The 18685-nt window shown below is 43.1% G+C and overlaps 1 protein-coding gene across 1 annotated transcript in view; it reads right to left on the reverse strand.

Annotated features, from left to right (window-relative positions):
- Positions 1–18685, reverse strand: part of jph1a (junctophilin 1a) — a 36098-nt gene that overhangs the window by 15588 nt on the left and 1825 nt on the right. The window contains exons 3-4 of the mRNA XM_020041931.3: positions 15857–16625; positions 1378–1496 (exon numbers count right to left, since the gene is read on the reverse strand). Of these exons, the coding sequence (XP_019897490.2) occupies positions 1378–1496; positions 15857–16625 (888 nt within the window). The remainder of the gene's footprint in view (positions 1–1377; positions 1497–15856; positions 16626–18685) is intronic.

Consider the following 18685-nt stretch of genomic DNA (forward strand, 5'->3'; position numbering starts at 1 on the left):
TTTGTCCAAATCGAAACACAGTGGCTCATTGTGCTCTTAGAATCCTTCCTGAATAGCTGTGCTCTCTATTACAGCTATACTGTCCCAAATGGCACCCTATTCGCTGAGTAGTGCCCTCCTGTTGAGCAGCGCCTATCAGGAATTTGGGCATTTAGACTGAACACAGGGCAATGTCATTGGTGAGTATTCCGAGAAACTGGGCAGGAACTGGGACTTCTGTCAACACAGACCGTGCTAACTTTAACACATCTTTGCATAAATGCCTCAAGGGCGCATTCAGTTAAACGAATGAAATAAATGACTGTTACTGAACAAGCTTCTTCTGAACAGAGGCAGAGAGCGACAGTCACACAGAGGAAGAGAGAAAGGATAAGACCGAAAGAGCAAAGAGAGTGAAATTGAGAAAAAGTGAGACCGCTGGAGAAAAGTGAAGAGACAGAAAGAGTAAAACAAAGAACGAAAAATAGACAGAGAAAGTTGCTTGTGAAAACCATAACCTAACATCCTTTATTCCATGTGTAGTTCTGCTACCCAGCAGGTGGGGGACCCTGTGAACTCCAGCACCTGCTGTGCCAGTTAAGAACTAGGTTACAGTAAGTTAGGGTTAGCTCAAATCAGTGTTGAGTCTAGCATTTTTAGAGGCCGTAAATAAGATATGTCCAAAACAATAGTTAACGTGTTGTCATAGCTTCAATTAACAAAGTAAACATCAATCACTGAATACAATGCCCTTTTCACATTCTGGGGTTGCAAATGTAAAGTACAACTTTTGACAATTACTGCATTTTATGTAGCTATGATTGATTTGGGGTGAGGTTGTAGAGCTCAGGTTAATGATAAATGACTGATATACATATAGGTATATAACTCTTATAGGTATATAATGAGCTGCACCAAAAGGAAGTTGATCTTAAATCTGCAATTTCACCACAGAAGAAAGGATCTGACATGTATAATGTGTCCTAGAATGGTAATAACAGATCTGACATGTATAATGTGTCCTAGAATGTTAATAACAGATCTGACATGTATAATGTGTCCTAGAATGGTAATAACAGATCTGACATGTATAATGTGTCATAGAATGTTAATAACAGATCTGACATGTATAATGTGTCCTAGAATGTTAATAACAGATCTGACATGTATAATGTGTCCTAGAATGTCAATAACAGATCTGACATGTATAATGTGTCCTAGAATGTTAATAACAGATCTGACATGTATAATGTTTCCTAGATTGTTAATAACAGATCTGACATGTATAATGTGTCCTAGAATGTTAATAACAGATCTGACATGTATAATGTGTCCTAGAATGTTAATAACAGATCTGAAATGTGACTGTGAATATGACACGGTGTTGCAGAGTGTTACCTGGTTGGTGGAAGCTTGGGGATAGCTCCATAGCAACGGCCCTAGCGATGTCGGCATCCTGACTGGCAGCTAGAGCTGCCTGTTCTGCTGCCTCTCCCTTCGTCCTGGCGTGAGCCGTCCTTGAAAAAAAACACACATTATGATTTATTACAGCATCTCAGACACACAAACACACACACACAGACACCACATAAGACCAGCAACGCATGCATGCACCAACTCACAGAGAGAGAGAGAGAGAGAGAGAGAGAGAGAGAGAGAGAGAGAGAGAGAGCATTAGAAGAGCAACACACACAGTCATGTGCGGACATACTTTATAACATCATCATCAGCATCTCTCTCTCTGCATCCCTCTGTGTCTCTCTCTGCATCACCCTGTGTCTCTGTCTGCATCCCTCTGTGTCTCTCTCTGCATCCCTCTGTGTCTCTCTCTGCATCCCTCTGTGTCTCTCTCTGCATCCCTCTGTGTCTCTGTCTGCATCCCTCTGTGTCTCTCTCTGCATCCCTCTGTGTCTCTCTCTGCATCCCTCTGTGTCTCTCTCTGCATCCCTCTGTGTCTCTGTCTGCATCCCTCTGTGTCTCTGTCTGCATCCCTCTGTGTCTCTCTCTGCATCCCTCTGTGTCTCTGTCTGCATCCCTCTGTGTCTCTCTCTGCATCCCTCTGTGTCTCTCTCTGCATCCCTCTGTGTCTCTCTCTTCATCCCTCTGTGTCTCTGTCTGCATCCCTCTGTGTCTCTCTCTGCATCCTTCTGTCTCTCTCTGCATCCCTCTGTGTCTCTCTCTGCATCCCTCTGTGTCTCTCTCTGCATCCCTCTGTGTCTCTCTCTTCATCCCTCTGTCTCTCTCTTCATCCCTCTGTGTCTCTCTCTTCATCCCTCTGTGTCTCTCTCTTCACCTCTCTCTATATTTTTCTCTGTTACTCTCCCTCTGCATCCCTCTCACTATCTCTCTCCCCGTCCATCAGAACCCACTATCCTGAACCCACTATGGTTCTCAAATACTAAATCCTTATTTCCCAAATGAAACTGTGTCTGTCAGTCAGCTGGCAAATCATTGCACCCAGACCCATGACTGTGGGATCACCAAGACATTCACCCTCCCACCTACCCACCCATGATTGTGGGATCACCAAGACATTGACCCTCCCACCTACCCACCCATGATTGTGGGATCACCAAGACATTGACCCTCCCACCTACCCACCCATGATTGTGGGATCACCAAGACTTTGACCCTCCCACCTACCCACCCTTGACTGTGGGATCACCAAGACATTGACCCTCCCACCTACCCACCCATGATTGTGGGATCACCAAGACATTGACCCTCCCACCTACCCACCCATGATTGTGGGATCACCAAGACATTGACCCTCCCACCTACCCACCCATGATTGTGGGATCACCAAGACATTGACCCTCCCACCTACCCACCCATGATTGTGGGATCACCAAGACATTGACCCTCCCACCTACCCACCCATGAAAGGACAAGTGGAAGACAGTACTCTGGGCTGGGTCGGCTGCTAATGGAAAAGTTGCTGTTTTGATTAGCTAAAACAAAAACTAGAAAATGTAATCTGATTTTGTGCACTTAAGAAAAACACTTCAGATAATTACTTCTGCAAGCATCTCTGGATAAGAAGCTAAATGACTACTATGTCAATCTATAAATGTGGAATCAGAACTGAACTAAACAAGTCTGTTTCCCTCCATGTGGAAAATAATCATATTTGGCCTGTGGGTTGTAGAGCACTGACCCCATTATGGATGTGAGATGAAGAACACAGAGCCCTCTATGGATGTGAATTGTAGAGTACAGAGCCCTCTATGGATGTGAGTTGTAGAGCACAGAGCCATCTATGGATGTGAGTTGTAAAACACAGAGCCCTCGATGGAATGCGAACTGTAGAGCACAGAGCCCTCGATGGTTGTGAGTTGTAGAACACAGAGCCCTCGATGGTTGTGAGTTGTAGAACACAGAGCCCTCGATGGATGTGACTTGTAGAACACAGAGCCCTCGATGGATGTGAGTTGTAGAACACAGAGCCCTCGATGGATGTGAGTTGTAGAACACAGAGCCCTCGATGGATGTGAGTTGTAGAACACAAAGCCCTCGATGGATGTGAGTTGTAGAATACAGAGCCCTCGATGGATGCGAACTGTAGAGCACAGAGCCCTCGGTGGATGTTAGTTGTAGAACACAGAGCCCTCGATGGATGTTAGTTGTAGAACACAGAGCCCTCGATGGATGTGAGTTGTAGAATACAGAGCCCTCGATGGATGTGAGTTGTAGAACACAGAGCCCTCGATGGATTTTAGTTGTAGAACACAGAGCCCTCGATGGATGTTAGTTGTAGAACACAGAGCCCTCGATGGATGTGAGTTGTAGAACACAGAGCCCTCGATGGATGTGAGTTGTAAAACACAGAGCCCTCGATGGATGTGACTTGTAGAACACAGAGCCCTCGATGGATGTGAGTTGTAGAACACAGAGCCCTCGATGGATGTGAGTTGTAGAACACAGAGCCCTCGGTGGATGTTAGTTGTAGAACACAGAGCCCTCGATGGATGTGACTTGTAGAACACAGAGCCCTCGATGGATGTTAGTTGTAGAACACAGAGCCCTCGATGGATGTGAGTTGTAGAACACAGAGCCCTCGATGGATGTGAGTTGTAGAACACAGAGCCCTTGATGGATTTTAGTTGTAGAACACAGAGCCCTCGATGGATTTTAGTTGTAGAACACAAAGCCCTTTGTCTCTCCTCTTCCTCCTCCCTCTTTCTCCTCTTCCTGTCTCTCTCCACCCACTCTCACCATCTAACTCTTCCTCTCCCTCTCCTCCTCTCCCTCTCCTTCTCTCAGCCGGTCTTTCCTCCTCCCACCTGGTCTGTCCCTTGGTCTCTCCTCCTCCCTTATCCTGATGTTGTCCTGTATTAATGGTTATGGGGGGCTGAGTGCATGACAGGGCGACAGTGTGTGTGAGTGTGTGTGAGTGTGTCTGTGTATGAGTGTGTGTGTGTCAGTGTGTCTATGTGTGTGTGTGTGTTGGTGTAGTCCAAGGCAGTGAGATATTAAAATGGATGAGGTGGGAGCCATATCCTTCCTGTCGGCACAAAAATAAGCCATCGTTACCCACGGATAATGAAACTTATACAACACACACACACACACACACACGACACCTCTGTGGCTGTGTGTGGGCTATTTGTATTATAAATGTGTGGGACATGCATAAGTGTCTGTATATGTGTACGCCACTGTTTGAGTTGAAAGTGAAAACCACCTGACACCTCCTAGATACAGGCCTTCAGATAGAGGGCAAAAGGCAGTTTAGAGGGACTGTCTCCTATATGTCCTGGTTAAATGTAGTGTACTACAGATGGACTGTCTCTCTATATGTCCTGGTTAAATGTAGTGTACTACAGATGGACTGTCTCTCTATATGTCCTGGTTAAATGTAGTGTAATACAGAGGGACTGTTTCTCTTTATGTCCTGGTTAAATGTAGTGTAATACAGAGGGACTGTTTCTCTTTATGTCCTGGTTTAATGTAGTATACTACAGAGGGACTGTCTCTCTATATGTCCTGGTTAAATGTAGTGTACTACAGAGGGACTGTCTCTCTATATGTCCTGGTTAAATGTAGTGTACTACAGAGGGACTGTCTCTCTATATGTCCTGGTTAAATGTAGTGTACTACAGAGGGACTGTCTCTCTATATGTCCTGGTTAAATGTAGTGTAATACAGAGGGACTGTCTCCCTATATGTCCTGGTTAAATGTAGTGTACTACAGAGGGACTGTTTCTCTTTATGTCCTGGTTAAATGTAGTGTACTACAGATGGACTGTCTCTCTATATGTCCTGGTTAAATGTAGTGTACTACAGATGGACTGTCTCTCTATATGTCCTGGTTAAATGTAGTGTAATACAGAGGGACTGTTTCTCTTTATGTCCTGGTTAAATGTAGTGTAATACAGAGGGACTGTTTCTCTTTATGTCCTGGTTTAATGTAGTATACTACAGAGGGACTGTCTCTCTATATGTCCTGGTTAAATGTAGTGTACTACAGAGGGGCTGTCTCTCTATATGTCCTGGTTAAATGTAGTGTAATACAGAGGGACTGTTTCTCTTTATGTCCTGGTTAAATGTAGTGTAATACAGAGGGACTGTTTCTCTTTATGTCCTGGTTTAATGTAGTATACTACAGAGGGACTGTCTCTCTATATGTCCTGGTTAAATGTAGTGTACTACAGAGGGACTGTCTCTCTATATGTCCTGGTTAAATGTAGTGTATAGTCAAGCATGTTCCCACAAATGTATCGTGCAATTCATATACATATATATATATATATATATATATATATATATATATATATATATATAAAATACAATAACACTTTGAACATTCTAGAAAGATATTGTCTATGTTTTTTGCTATATGGGAAGAAACTTGAAAACGTTTTCAGTTTTGAACGAATGAACCCCAGTAATGAGAAGATTCATGTGAAACATTGAGGTGAAAACCACTCTTTCTTGTATTTAGTTGAGAACCCAACAGGAATGCTGGAGGCTTTCATTGGGCTTTAGTCTAAAACTATTTCCTCTCTATCTCACACATACACAGACACGTCTAAAGCATTACGCTAAATAACATGTCTGCACAAATTAACACCACCCTGGAAGCAAACCTGCATTCTGTGTCTATTTAATGGATACATGAGATCCCAGAGTTAATTCAGGATTACTTGAGCGCCAGTGTTAATTTAGGATTACTTAAGCGTGACTAACACTGTTAGCAGTACAAGAAACGCAACACCCAAATAATTTAGAAATGATTCACATACGTCAGAGAAGGTTTATGTTACTACCGATGAGCTGAGGGATGTAGAATGTATTTAAACAGAGTTATATACGGTGCTGTACGGAATTACTGAACCCCTCTGTAAAGATAAGCAAAAAAGGCTGTAGGATATGAATAGAATGCTGGTGTAAGGTTGGGCACTATTTAGCGAATATGGTAGAAGGGAGAGATGAAGAGACAGAGAAGAGGAAGAGAAAAGAAAGAGACAAAGAGAGGATGAAAGAGGCAGTGCAGATTTCACTGCATGAGCACTAAGCACTAAGCACTAAGCACTAAGCACTAAGCACTAAGCACTAAGCACTAAGCACTAAGCACTCGCTGGCAATCAATGGGCAAAACTAGCTTATAGCCGTTTTAGAATATAACTATTCTAAAACGGCCTGAATCTCATTGTTCAGGTTTTCAGTTTTGTCTTCTATTGTTTTTGCTGACATGCTGTCATAGATACAGAGGTTTTATACACGGTGGGGGGAAGGTCAGTTGGAAAGCCAGTGAATAATAAAGGCCCAAGATGGCTGCCTTTTGTTACACTGTACTCATCCATGTTTGGGTCAGAGGGCTCCATTAGTGAACACCTACTGCATTCTATTGGTTAGCACCTCAACAACAGGTGAGGAGAAAAATACTAGTCCAAAAGCACAGCTCCCACCATCTTCTAATTAGCAATTTATTTTAGCCAATCATCAACCATTTGCATCAGCCCAGGGAATATTGATTTCCCTTCCGTGATGATAGTCTACCTGCCTGTCTGTCTGCTTGGCTGTCTGCCTGTCTATCATCATGTCTGTCTGCCTGTCTGTCTGCCTGTCTATCATCATGTCTGTCTGCCTGTCTATCTGCCTGTCTGTCTGCCTGTCTATCTGCCTGCCTGTCTGTCTGCCTGCCTGTCTGTCTGCCTATCTATCATCATGTCTGTCTGCCTATCTATCTGCCTGTCTGTCTATCTATCTGCCTGTCTGTCTGCCGGTCTGTCTGCCTGTCAATCATCATGTCAGTCTGCCTGTCTATCTGCCTGTCTGTCTGCACGTCTGTCAGTAATCCATAGAGAAATGTCTCTCCTCTGCAACTCCTTGACAGGGTATTTTCTATTTAATCAAAGCCGATTCCCATAATTCGCATTGCAATTCACAGAAATAAAGCATCTGCCTTTGTTTGGGATTTTAAATCTGTTTCTACCTGTCCTGGATAATTATCTCCTGCTGCTTGATCCAACGCACTGACCCATCACTATATCTGTTTAAACTACAACAGGTTTATATGTAGCACCTGCCAGAGTTTCACAGAAAACAAATCAGTGACAGACAGACAGATAGACAGCCTGACAGACAGACAGATAGACAGCCTGACAGATAGACAGCCTGACAGACAGACAGCCTGTACTGATTGTGTCAGCCTGAAAGTACACTACCTCTGTTGATATGATTACTCCCCCCCTTTCCCCTCCCCTGTTCTCCCCTCCCCTCCCCTCCCTTCTTGTCACCACAGTACAGTCATGGTGATGCCAGCAAACAGCTGAGCAGATCTGGGATCAGGGGTCAAGGCACAATCACCAAACCTGCCTCTCAAGTAGCACACTATCACCTCACAGAGCACTACTCCTGACCACACGGGCCTATGTTGAAATGGTTTCAGTTTTTATTAGTACTTCTACAGGGAACTTGAGACCAGGTTCTCTTACAAGCCCTGTGTCACAACAATTAAATCACATAAAATACAGACAAAAACCTACTTACTAATTACAATCACATTTTACTATAATTAGTCACTTCTTTCAATTGTGTTATACAGTGGCCTTCAACTTTAGGTCACCCTGTAGAACATTCCAGGAGTGGGGGCCCAGTAGTTACGTTCAGTTATACCTGTATCAGACTAAGCCCAAGCTAGTGCTCTATAACGTGAAGAGGTGCCATTTGTGCCATTTAGATAATTACTGAAACTGTAAATGACCTTGTGCAGTGGTGGTCTGCATGTACCAAAGCAGCCAGTCTAACATTTCAAATCCACATTCACTCCAGATTGAACTACTACCACATTAACCTAATGATGATGGGATTCAGTCTAATCACTACTACCACGTCAACCTACTGAAGATGGGATTCAATCTGATCACTACTACCACATCAACCTACTGAAGATGGGATTCAATCTGATCACTACTACCACATCAACCTACTGAAGATGGGATTCAATCTGATCACTACTACCACATCAACCTACTGAAGATGAGATTCAATCTGATCACTACTACCACATCAACCTACTGAAGATGTGATTCAATCTGATCACTACTACCACATCAACCTACTGAAGATGTGATTCAATCTGATCACTACTACTACAAAATGACCTTGCAGAAATCCTACATTAAAAGGAGCAATCTGCGGTTCAAGCAAAAACAAAGTGACAACCCTGCCAGTGTTTTGGTAAACAGCTGAAGGATGGTAGAAAAATTTAACTATTTACATTATGGAAATAGATTTGGATTCAAGGAGTAATTGGCAATGATAATGAAATGTTCGATTTAACCATGTTTTAAAGCTAACAAAATTAAATTGTTTAGACACTGATATCCCTTTCATTAGGGGTTTTTGATATTGTAAAAGACATGAAGAGAGATCTACCATGGGTAAATATGTGATATTGTAAAACAAAATGAAGAGAGATCAACCATGCTTAGTGTTTCGATATTAGAATGGACAAAAAGAGAGATCAACCATGGTTAGTGTTTTGCTATTATAAAGGACAGAAAGAGAGATCAACCATGCTTAGTGTTTCGATATTAGAATGGACAAAAAGAGAGATCAACCATGGTTTCTGTTCTGATATCATAAAGGAGAGAAAGAGAGATCAACCATGGTTTCTGTTCTGATATTGTAAAGGTGAGAAAGAGAGATCAACCATTGTTTCTGTTCTGATATCGTAAAGGAGAGAAAGAGAGATCAACCATGGTTTCTGTTCTGATATCATAAAGGAGAGAAAGAGAGATCAACCATGGTTTCTGTTCTGATATCATAAAGGAGAGAAAGAGAGATCAACCATGGTTTCTGTTCTCATATCATAAAGGAGAGAAAGAGAGATCAACCATGGTTTCTGTTCTGATATCGTAAAGGAGAGAAAGAGAGATCAACCATAGTTTCTGTTCTGATATCATAAAGGAGAGAAAGAGAGATCAACCATGGTTTCTGTTCTGATATCATAAAGGAGAGAAAGAGAGATCAACCATGGTTTCTGTTCTGATATCATAAAGGAGAGAAAGAGAGATCAACCATGGTTAGTATTTTGATATTGTGAAGAATAACAACCTAGAAACCATGGTTAGTGCTGTAGAGGAATATACGTGTTCATCTTTATTTTAGCCTAACCCCCTTTCTCCTCCCCCCCTCCCCCTCCCCCTCCTCTCACCACCTCCCCTCCCGCTCCACTCCTCCCCGTAGTGGGGATCCTATGTACCATTCCCCAGTACAGGAGCAGCCCCCACCCTGTAGAGGCACCATCAGGGATGGCATGTCAGTGAAATTCAATCTCTTTGACACCAACTCAACCTGGTGCTCACACTCTCTCTGACCAGGCACATTTTTACACAGGTACCAAAATAATTATGCTTTAGTACCGTATGCTCTCTCTTCCTTCCTGAGCCTTTCTCTCTCTGTCTCTCCTCCTCTCTCTATATATACCTTATATCTCTCCCTCTCCTTCTCCCTCTCTTCTTCTTTTCCTTGATCTGTCTCTCTCTTTCTGTCTCACTGAACCTCTGATATTGCATCAGCATAATTATGAATATCTGTTTAGCCTCTGACAGGGGAATGGCAGTCTGGAATGGATATGAAAGACATATCAATCAAACCTGTGTATATGGGTGAAGGGGGGGGTGTAACAGAAAGAGGAGAAGGGAGAGAGAGAGAGAAGAGATCGGGAGAAACGTTGAGAAAAAAGGGAAGAAGAGATGGACCGAGAGAGAGGGAGGGAGAATAAATATATATGATATCCCAGGAGCCAGCTGAAGCCACACCTGTGACCTCACACAGACCGTCAACCTCAGGACGCCAACCTCAGGATGCCAACCTCAGGACGCCAACCTCAGGACGCTAACCTCAGGACGCCAACCTCAGGACGCTAACTTCAGGACGCCAACCTCAGGATGCTAACCTCAGACGCCAACCTCAGGACGCCAACCTCAGACGCCAACCTCAGGACGCTAACTTCAGGACGCCAACCTCAGGACGCTAACCTCAAGACGCCAACCTCAGGACGCCAACCTCAGGACGCCAACCTCAGGACGCTAACCTCAGAACGCCAACCTCAGGACGCCAACCTCAGGACGCTAACCTCAGAACGCCAACCTCAGAACGCCAACCTCAGGACGCCAACCTCAGGACGCCAACCTCAGGACGCCAACCTCAGGACGCCAACCTCAGGACGCCAACCTCAGGACTGGCCTAGTTACAGTTATACTGTACATACTAAAAGACACCCATTACATGCGTGGGTAGGGTGGATTACTGAGACTATCAGCCACAGTACAGATACACAATATGTGAAAAGTTGATGTAGTACACACATGGTATGGATAGGTCACTTCGACCTTTAACCTTTTTACCAGGTTGAGCACAAGCCGTCTTCTCATGAACAAAAATGTCCTGTTTATCGGCCTTGCTCAGGAACAGAACCAAGTTAGTAACTTAACTGTTGGATTAATGAAACGTATCACAATGACACTACTTTGAGTTACTTTCAGGTTACATTGTTGTAACAGTTTTCCTTGATTGCGTAAGCACATTTGTGCCTTTTTTTTTACTAGCTGAAATACGCTAAGACTCTCAAAACCTTAAATACATTAACTACTTGCAGCACAACACAAAAATCTTAAGAAACGTTAACACAAAATCCCATAAAGACTAAGTAAAAATATGTTTTCATATATTTTTGAACATGTACTAAAAATAGAAAAAAAAATATATCTTGCATATGTGCCCTCCACAATTATTGGCACTACTACTAAAGGTGAGTAAAAAAGTGCTGTAAAATATTAACCTTTTGGTAAATCCAACATCCAATTTATTTTTGGGGAGAAAATCTATAAATAATTATTTCTAACAAAAACAATTATTGCCAAACCTAGAAATTCTTATGAACAAAATGTAACTGAAGCATCTTTTCCATTTAGATTTTACTGTTTTAAGATGATCAGAGTGTTTAGGAACATTCAAGCAATAATCCATGACTTCTTGTTTCACTGGGTTATAAATATGAGGTGACACAGAGGCCATATTCCCTTATTCATATATCAACATGGGAAAGATAGGAGAACACACAAATTAAATGAGGGAAAAGTGTGTTGAGCTTCATAAGTCAGGGGAATTATATAAAGCTATTCACCAGAAAATGCCCATATCTACCGTTAGGGCAATACTAAAAAAGATCAAAGCAACTGGAACTGTTACAAACTTGCCTGGAAGAGGACCCAAGTTTATTTTGCCCCCACGCACAGTGAGGAGGATGGCAAGAGAGGCAAACAAATCCCCCAAAATCACTGTTGGAGATTTACAGAGGAGAGTAGCATCACAAATAGGGTCACAAAGTCTGCAAATCGTAGACTTTGTATATGCAAGATATATCTTTTTTTCTATTTTTAGCACATTTTCAAAAATACACGAAAACATGTTTTTACTTAGTCTTTATGGGATTTTGTGTTAATGTTTCTTCAGATGATACGTTGTGTGTTGTGATGCAAGTAGTTAATGTATTTAAAAACAGGCCATGTTTTTAATGTAATGACAGGAACAGGAAAGATCGCAACTGGAGTATGTTAAACGCTACAGGACCTTTGACTCAAGTCGAGTGCTATAGTCAGATGAAATGAAAATGTAGCTTGTCTGGTGGTAACAGAAGGAAGTTTATATGGACACAACCTGATCTCCACTGTTAAGTATGGAGGAGGGTCCCGTGATGTTGTGGGGTTGTTTTTACTCCAAAGGCCCTGGGAACCTAGTTAGGGTACATGGCATCATGAACTCCATGAAATACAAGCACATTTTGAATCTGAATCTGGCTACCTATGCCAGGAAACTGATACTGGGTTGTCTATTCGATCTTCCAGCAGGCCATGTTTTTAAACATACGTCCAAATCAACACAAAAATGGTTCACTGAACACAAAGTCAAGCTTCTGCCATGGCCATGTCAGTCCGGTGACCTAATATCCATTGAAAGCCTGTGGGCTGAGCTGAAGAGGAGAGTGCATAAGAGAGGACCAAGGACCCTGGATGATCTGGAGAGATTCTGGAAAGAGGAATGGTCTCAGATTCCTTGCTCTGTACTATCCAACCTTAAATGTTACAGGAGAATATTTAGTGCTGTTTAATTGGCAAAGGGAGGTTGTACAAAGTTGTATTATACATGTACAGGGTGTATTATAATGTAGATGGTGTATTATAATGTAGATGGTGTATTATAATGTAGATGGTGTTTTATACATGTACAGGTTGTATTATAATGTAGGTGGTGTATTATAGTGTAGATGGTGTATTATAATGTAGATGGTGTATTATACATGTACAGGGTGTATTATACATGTACATGGTGTTTTATACATGTACAGGGTGTATTATAATGTAGATGGTGTATTATACATGTACAGGGTGTATTATAATGTAGATGGTGTATTATAATGTAGATGGTGTATTATACATGTACAGGGTGTATTATAATGTAGATGTGTATTATACATGTACATGGTGTATTATACATGTACATGGTGTATTGTACATGTGCATGGTGTATTATAATGTAGATGGTGTATTATAATGTAGATGGTGTATTATACATGTACATGGTGTATTATACATGTACATGGTGTATTATACATGTGCATGGTGTATTATAATGTAGATGGTGTATTATACATGTACATGGTGTATTATACATGTGCATGGTGTATTATAATGTAGATGGTGTATTATACATGTGCATGGTGTATTATAATGTAGATGGTGTATTATACATGTACATGGTGTATTATAATGTAGATGGTGTATTATACATGTGCATGGTGTATTATAATGTAGATGGTGTATTATAATGTAGATGGTGTATTATACATGTACATGGTGTATTATAATGTAGATGGTGTATTATACATGTGCATGGTGTATTATAATGTAGATGGTGTATTATAATGTAGATGGTGTATTATACATGTACATGGTGTATTATATCTACACATATTTAGCCCAGTGGATTGCTAAGTAGTGATGGTGGAAGGAGGGTCATACTCTGACTTCAGAGGTTGTGAGTTGGAATCCATTTAAACACAGAAGGAAATCGCTGAGACTACGTTTTTATTTTAAATCCTAACCATTAGGGTATATGACCCTAACCTTAAACCTAACCCTGATCCCCAGCCCCAACACAGTGCGTTTGTGCGTGTGTGTGTGTGTGTAAGAGAGAGAGCGAGTTAAGTGTGTGAATGCTTTGCTCTAGATTAATCAGAGGCGAGCTACTCTGCTGCTCTTGAATGAGAGGAATGCCAGGCATCACAGAAATACTTATCTCTCCTCACAGACCTGACACATACACACTCACACTTTCCATTCAGACCGGGCTCATTCAGTGGTGATAAGGTTAAAGGTCGGTGAATAAGAAAACTCACCCGCAAGTTAAATCAGGACACACCAAAACTGACAGAGGAACCTGACACCCCCCAAGGCCTCTACACAAGCGTCACGGTAGCTCTCTATTGATTGGCTGATCAACACCATGAGGTCAAACGCTCAGCCCCAGGGGCTGATGGGATGGCTCATTTAGGGCTTTCTCTCAGAGCTGTGTGGGTCCTGTTGTTCCTGGTCTCCCTGTCACTCCAGGGCCTCCAACAGCCTTCTTTCTCCTGTCCGCTATTCAGCAATGTAACTCCTCTCTCCCTATTTTACTGAATCTATTCCATTCCTCATTCTTCTCCTCTTCCTCTCCTCCATCTGTCCATTCCCTCAACCCTCCTTTTTTTCCTTACCGTCCTCTCTGAATCACATGACCTCTAGAAATCAATAACAACACATCTACGTCAGCCAGCTACTACATAATGATGTTTACATAACAATTAACCAGCTACAGCCACAGTCTTTATAAAGGCTGGTTATAACACTAAGTCAGTCAGCTACTACATAATGACGTTTACATAACAGTTAACCAGCTACAGCCACAGTCTTTATAAAGGCTGGTTATAACACTAAGTCAGCGAGCTACTACATAATGACGTTTACATAACAATTGACCAGCTACAAGCCATAGTGTTTATAAAGGCTGGTTATAACACTAAGTCAGCAGGCTAATAAATAAGGACATTTACAATAAACAATTATCAATGATAATTGTGTACAGGTAAGATTTTCACCAGTTGAAGAAACTATGGGATCATATGTTCATGAGTCAGTCCTGGCCATGAACTCCTTTAGACCAAGCCTCAGTTAAGGACACACCCATATCGACCTGGACCTTTGATGAAAGTATGTTTGTTGTGGGTTTAACTGGTAGACTGGAAGAGCCTGTTTTGGAAGACAGAATTTCTGAACACAAACCAGTAATTCAATAAGACGATGAAGACTCAGTAGCCATGAATGCAGAATATAAAATTACATATTTCGCTGAAGGCATTTAAGAGTAATGTCATGAGCTTATGTCCACAGTCACATTGCTGTGAGCTAGGCCTGTTATCAAATATCTTCACAGGACAAAGTATCCCTTTTATATGAGCTGTTCACTTAAATAAACTTTCTCCCTTGACAAGACAACATTTATTTAAGGAAAGGGACAGAACCTTTCTAACAGAGATTCTGTCATTTGAACCGTCTTACATGCCAGAACATTTGAAAGATTCTCTGTAAAAACATGTTACCTTTCTGACATATATCATGTGTTTACTTTCCCTGACACAACCTGTTTACTTAGCCAGCTGTAGCCAACATTCATGACCATTAACTAATACCAGTTCTGGTTCAGAGGATTGCAGGTTGCTAGCGTGACTTGCATTGTGTGTCTGCATTTCTATGGTTTTATTACATAGCTACAGTACAGCCCAAACACTAATTCAGGGCATCTGCAATCTCAGGACAACGTAAAACACACACAAACACACAGACACACAAACACACACACCCACCCACACAAACACACACACAAACAGATGATTCAGGTACTTGCACGGCATCAAAGCCCTGGTTGTTTGTTGATGATGACAGTGATGAATCAAATAAATCCTTTTAACTTTCATAAGACTCCAGCCACCGGCCACAGTGTTGCCTTTCTGTCCATCCAATGGAGTCTCAGAAGTTATTCAAGTCACCATTTGCATATTCTAGTCATTCCATTTCTCTATTTATAATCCCACCCGATGTGAAATGCAGGCGAGATAACTCATAAGAAAATGGCCCCTGGCTTTAGTGCCCCCACTCGCTCACACAGCCACACCCACCTGCCCACACAGCCCCGCACACCCACCCGCCCACACAGCCCCGCCCACACAGCCCCACCCACCCACCCGCCCACACAGCCCCGCACACCCACCCACCCACACAGCCCCACCCACCCACCCGCCCAGACAGCCCCACCCACCCAAGTGACCTACCTGGAAGCTGCTATTTCCACTTTGGTCCTGGCGATGGCCGCCGCCCTCTGCGCCCCCTCTACGGCCCGGTCCACCTTCTCTTTGGTTTTAGGGTTCTTCAGGGGGATCAGATGCTTTTTTATTCCACGCACCAGCACATTATTTTTGTATTTCCCCTCTTCTTTGTTGCCCTCAGGGAAGGTCGTGCACCCGTAACCATGGCGCTTGTTGTTAAGCCACTCCCCCTCGTACTTCATTCCATTGGAGCGCTCGCTGACGCCGAACCCGTTGCGCTTGTCGTTCTTCCACTCCCCCATGTACGACTCTGTCGTCGTGGCGTCCACGTGGTCCTCCAGCAGCAGGTCCTCGTCCGGCAACTCGCCGTCACCCAGGGACACGGTGGAGTTGGCGTCTGCGTCCGACGAGCTGATTCGGCTCATGGTGGCGTCGCTGCGTGCCGAGCTCCTCTTGCTGGAGATGGACGACTTGGACTCGGACTTGTGGAGCCGGCGGAGGCTTCCGAACAGCGAGCCGCGCCGAAACAGGCCCTTCTTCTTTCCTCCGACGGCCTCGCTATCCGAGAGGAAGTTCAGGACAAAACCGCCACGGCCCCCAGTGGGCGTGTCTCCCGAGAGTTCCTGGAGCACGGCGCCGTTGCTCTGCTCAGATCGCAGCGAGGCCAGGGAGGTCCGGAGAGGGGAGCGAATCACTGTGGCCATGCCATACGGCACGCTCTGGCGCACCCCGTAGCCATGCCTCATTCCTCCCATCCACTGGCCCTGGTACGTACCTGCAGGGACAAGTAAACAGATTGATTGACAGGTCAACAGATTGATTGACAGGTCAACAGATTGATTGACAGGTCAACAGATTGATAACTGACTGACTGTTTGGTTGGATGGTTGGTCAGTAAACTGATTAACTTTAAATAAATGATTAAGGGTTTAGGGTTTAGAGAAACCTGATGAGGGTGAATTGGAACAATAGAGAATGTCTAGGTAGAATATTGGTCTAGGTTTTACACATAGATTCTGTTTTATTGTCCTCTGAAGTACTGTTTATGAAAACAGACCATGCGCGGCTCCAGTTCTAACTCTTGGAAAGCTGTGAGTGCTTTTATATGATATGATCAGAATTTACCAGGCGTCTATAGCCAATCAACAACTGATTTCAGTCAGGGTACGGTTGTGGATTGGCTACAACGAATAGAATGCTGGCAGTTCATTTAAAAACCTGAATGGAATCGTTCCTCCGGCCGGCCGGACCGCGAACACACACATAAACACACACACACACACACATACACACACACACACACACACACACTGTACACCCTGGTATTCAATTTTTCTGGGGTGTTCCATTTTCTCTTTCTATTGTGATCACTGACGCGCACACGCATGCAGGCACAAACACAATGTTAGACACACACACACGATCACACACACACACACACACACGCATATCTCTGAAGATGAATGTGAGTCACTCTGTCTATGAGGTGGGAGACTATTTTAGGCATATCACCATCTTGTGTTCCCAGTGACAGTCCCCCGTTTTCTTGCCTGCATAACACGCTCATGATATCATCCTTAGCTGAATGTTGCACGCGCAGACTGATTTCAAAGGTCAACCGGTGTGTTTGCAATGTTACAAACAGGTGTGTTACAGGTTTATTACACAACAGTTGTCGTCACGACGTACTTCGTATACACGATGGCAGTTGCTCTGCGTTCCAAAGACAATGCCTTTTCAGCCAATCACCAACAGGTGTTCAACAACTCCATGGATTCATCTGGGGACTAGATGAAACACACACCAGCTGATAATAATGTATGATATGTGTGTAGGATAATGTATGATTACATGCATTATAATCAGCTAGTGTGTGTATCATCTAGACATTTAGAGATTGACATTTAGACATCCAGGAGCAGGTTGTTACCCTGCTGTATGACGAAGCACCGTCTAACAAGTTCGTACTTCAGCTGCCAAGATGCTTCTGTACACTTCAGAAGTAATTCTGCTTCTAATGTCAACAGGTGTGTTAACAATGAAGACAGGTGATCTGGTTACTGTGGCAGCCATATTTACACGCTCCTCAGCCACGTCACCAAGATGAGATACTATGCTGTCGACCCCGGGCCAGCCACACGCACAGCCCATAGATCCAAGACAGGACAAGGACAGCTCTCAGAGGCTTCCCCAAATGATGAAACACCTGTCAAGCCAATTGTGCCAATGCTTTTGGTGCCTTGAAAATTGTGATATGATACACAGATGGGACACAGATTCTGTCAAATAAATGCTGTACCAATTTCTACTATCTGTATTTCTACTATCTGTATTTCTACCATCAACATCCATCTATTGATAGATAATTTACTGTACATCTATATCTCTATCATCACTCTAGCTATACCTTAATTAACTACATGAGAATACTTTATGCATGGTCCCAAAATGCACCACAATCCCTATATCATTAGGATAGGACCCCTGGTCAAAAGAGGTGCACTACTTAGAGAATGGGGTGCTACTGGGGACATAGACTATATGCACAGTAACAGCAAAGATACAGGACGATCACAACTTTAGCACTGATGCCACTAGACTGAGATTGTCCATCAGATTAATGAAGACAACACAGTGCTAGTGACCACTGGTATCTTAAAGCCTTCAGCTGACTCTTCAAATCCTAGTAGTTGATAAGGCTAAAGGTTATACACTACAGGCCAGATGTCCGTCTATTCTTATCACCACTATGCAGTATAAGAATTTATAGATGTTCCAAATGACACCCTATTCCCTAAATAGCTGACCACTTTCACCAGGGCCCAGAGGTTGCCA

Source organism: Esox lucius, chromosome 21, assembly GCF_011004845.1.
Source record: "Esox lucius isolate fEsoLuc1 chromosome 21, fEsoLuc1.pri, whole genome shotgun sequence".
Classification (NCBI taxonomy): Eukaryota; Metazoa; Chordata; class Actinopteri; order Esociformes; family Esocidae; genus Esox; species Esox lucius.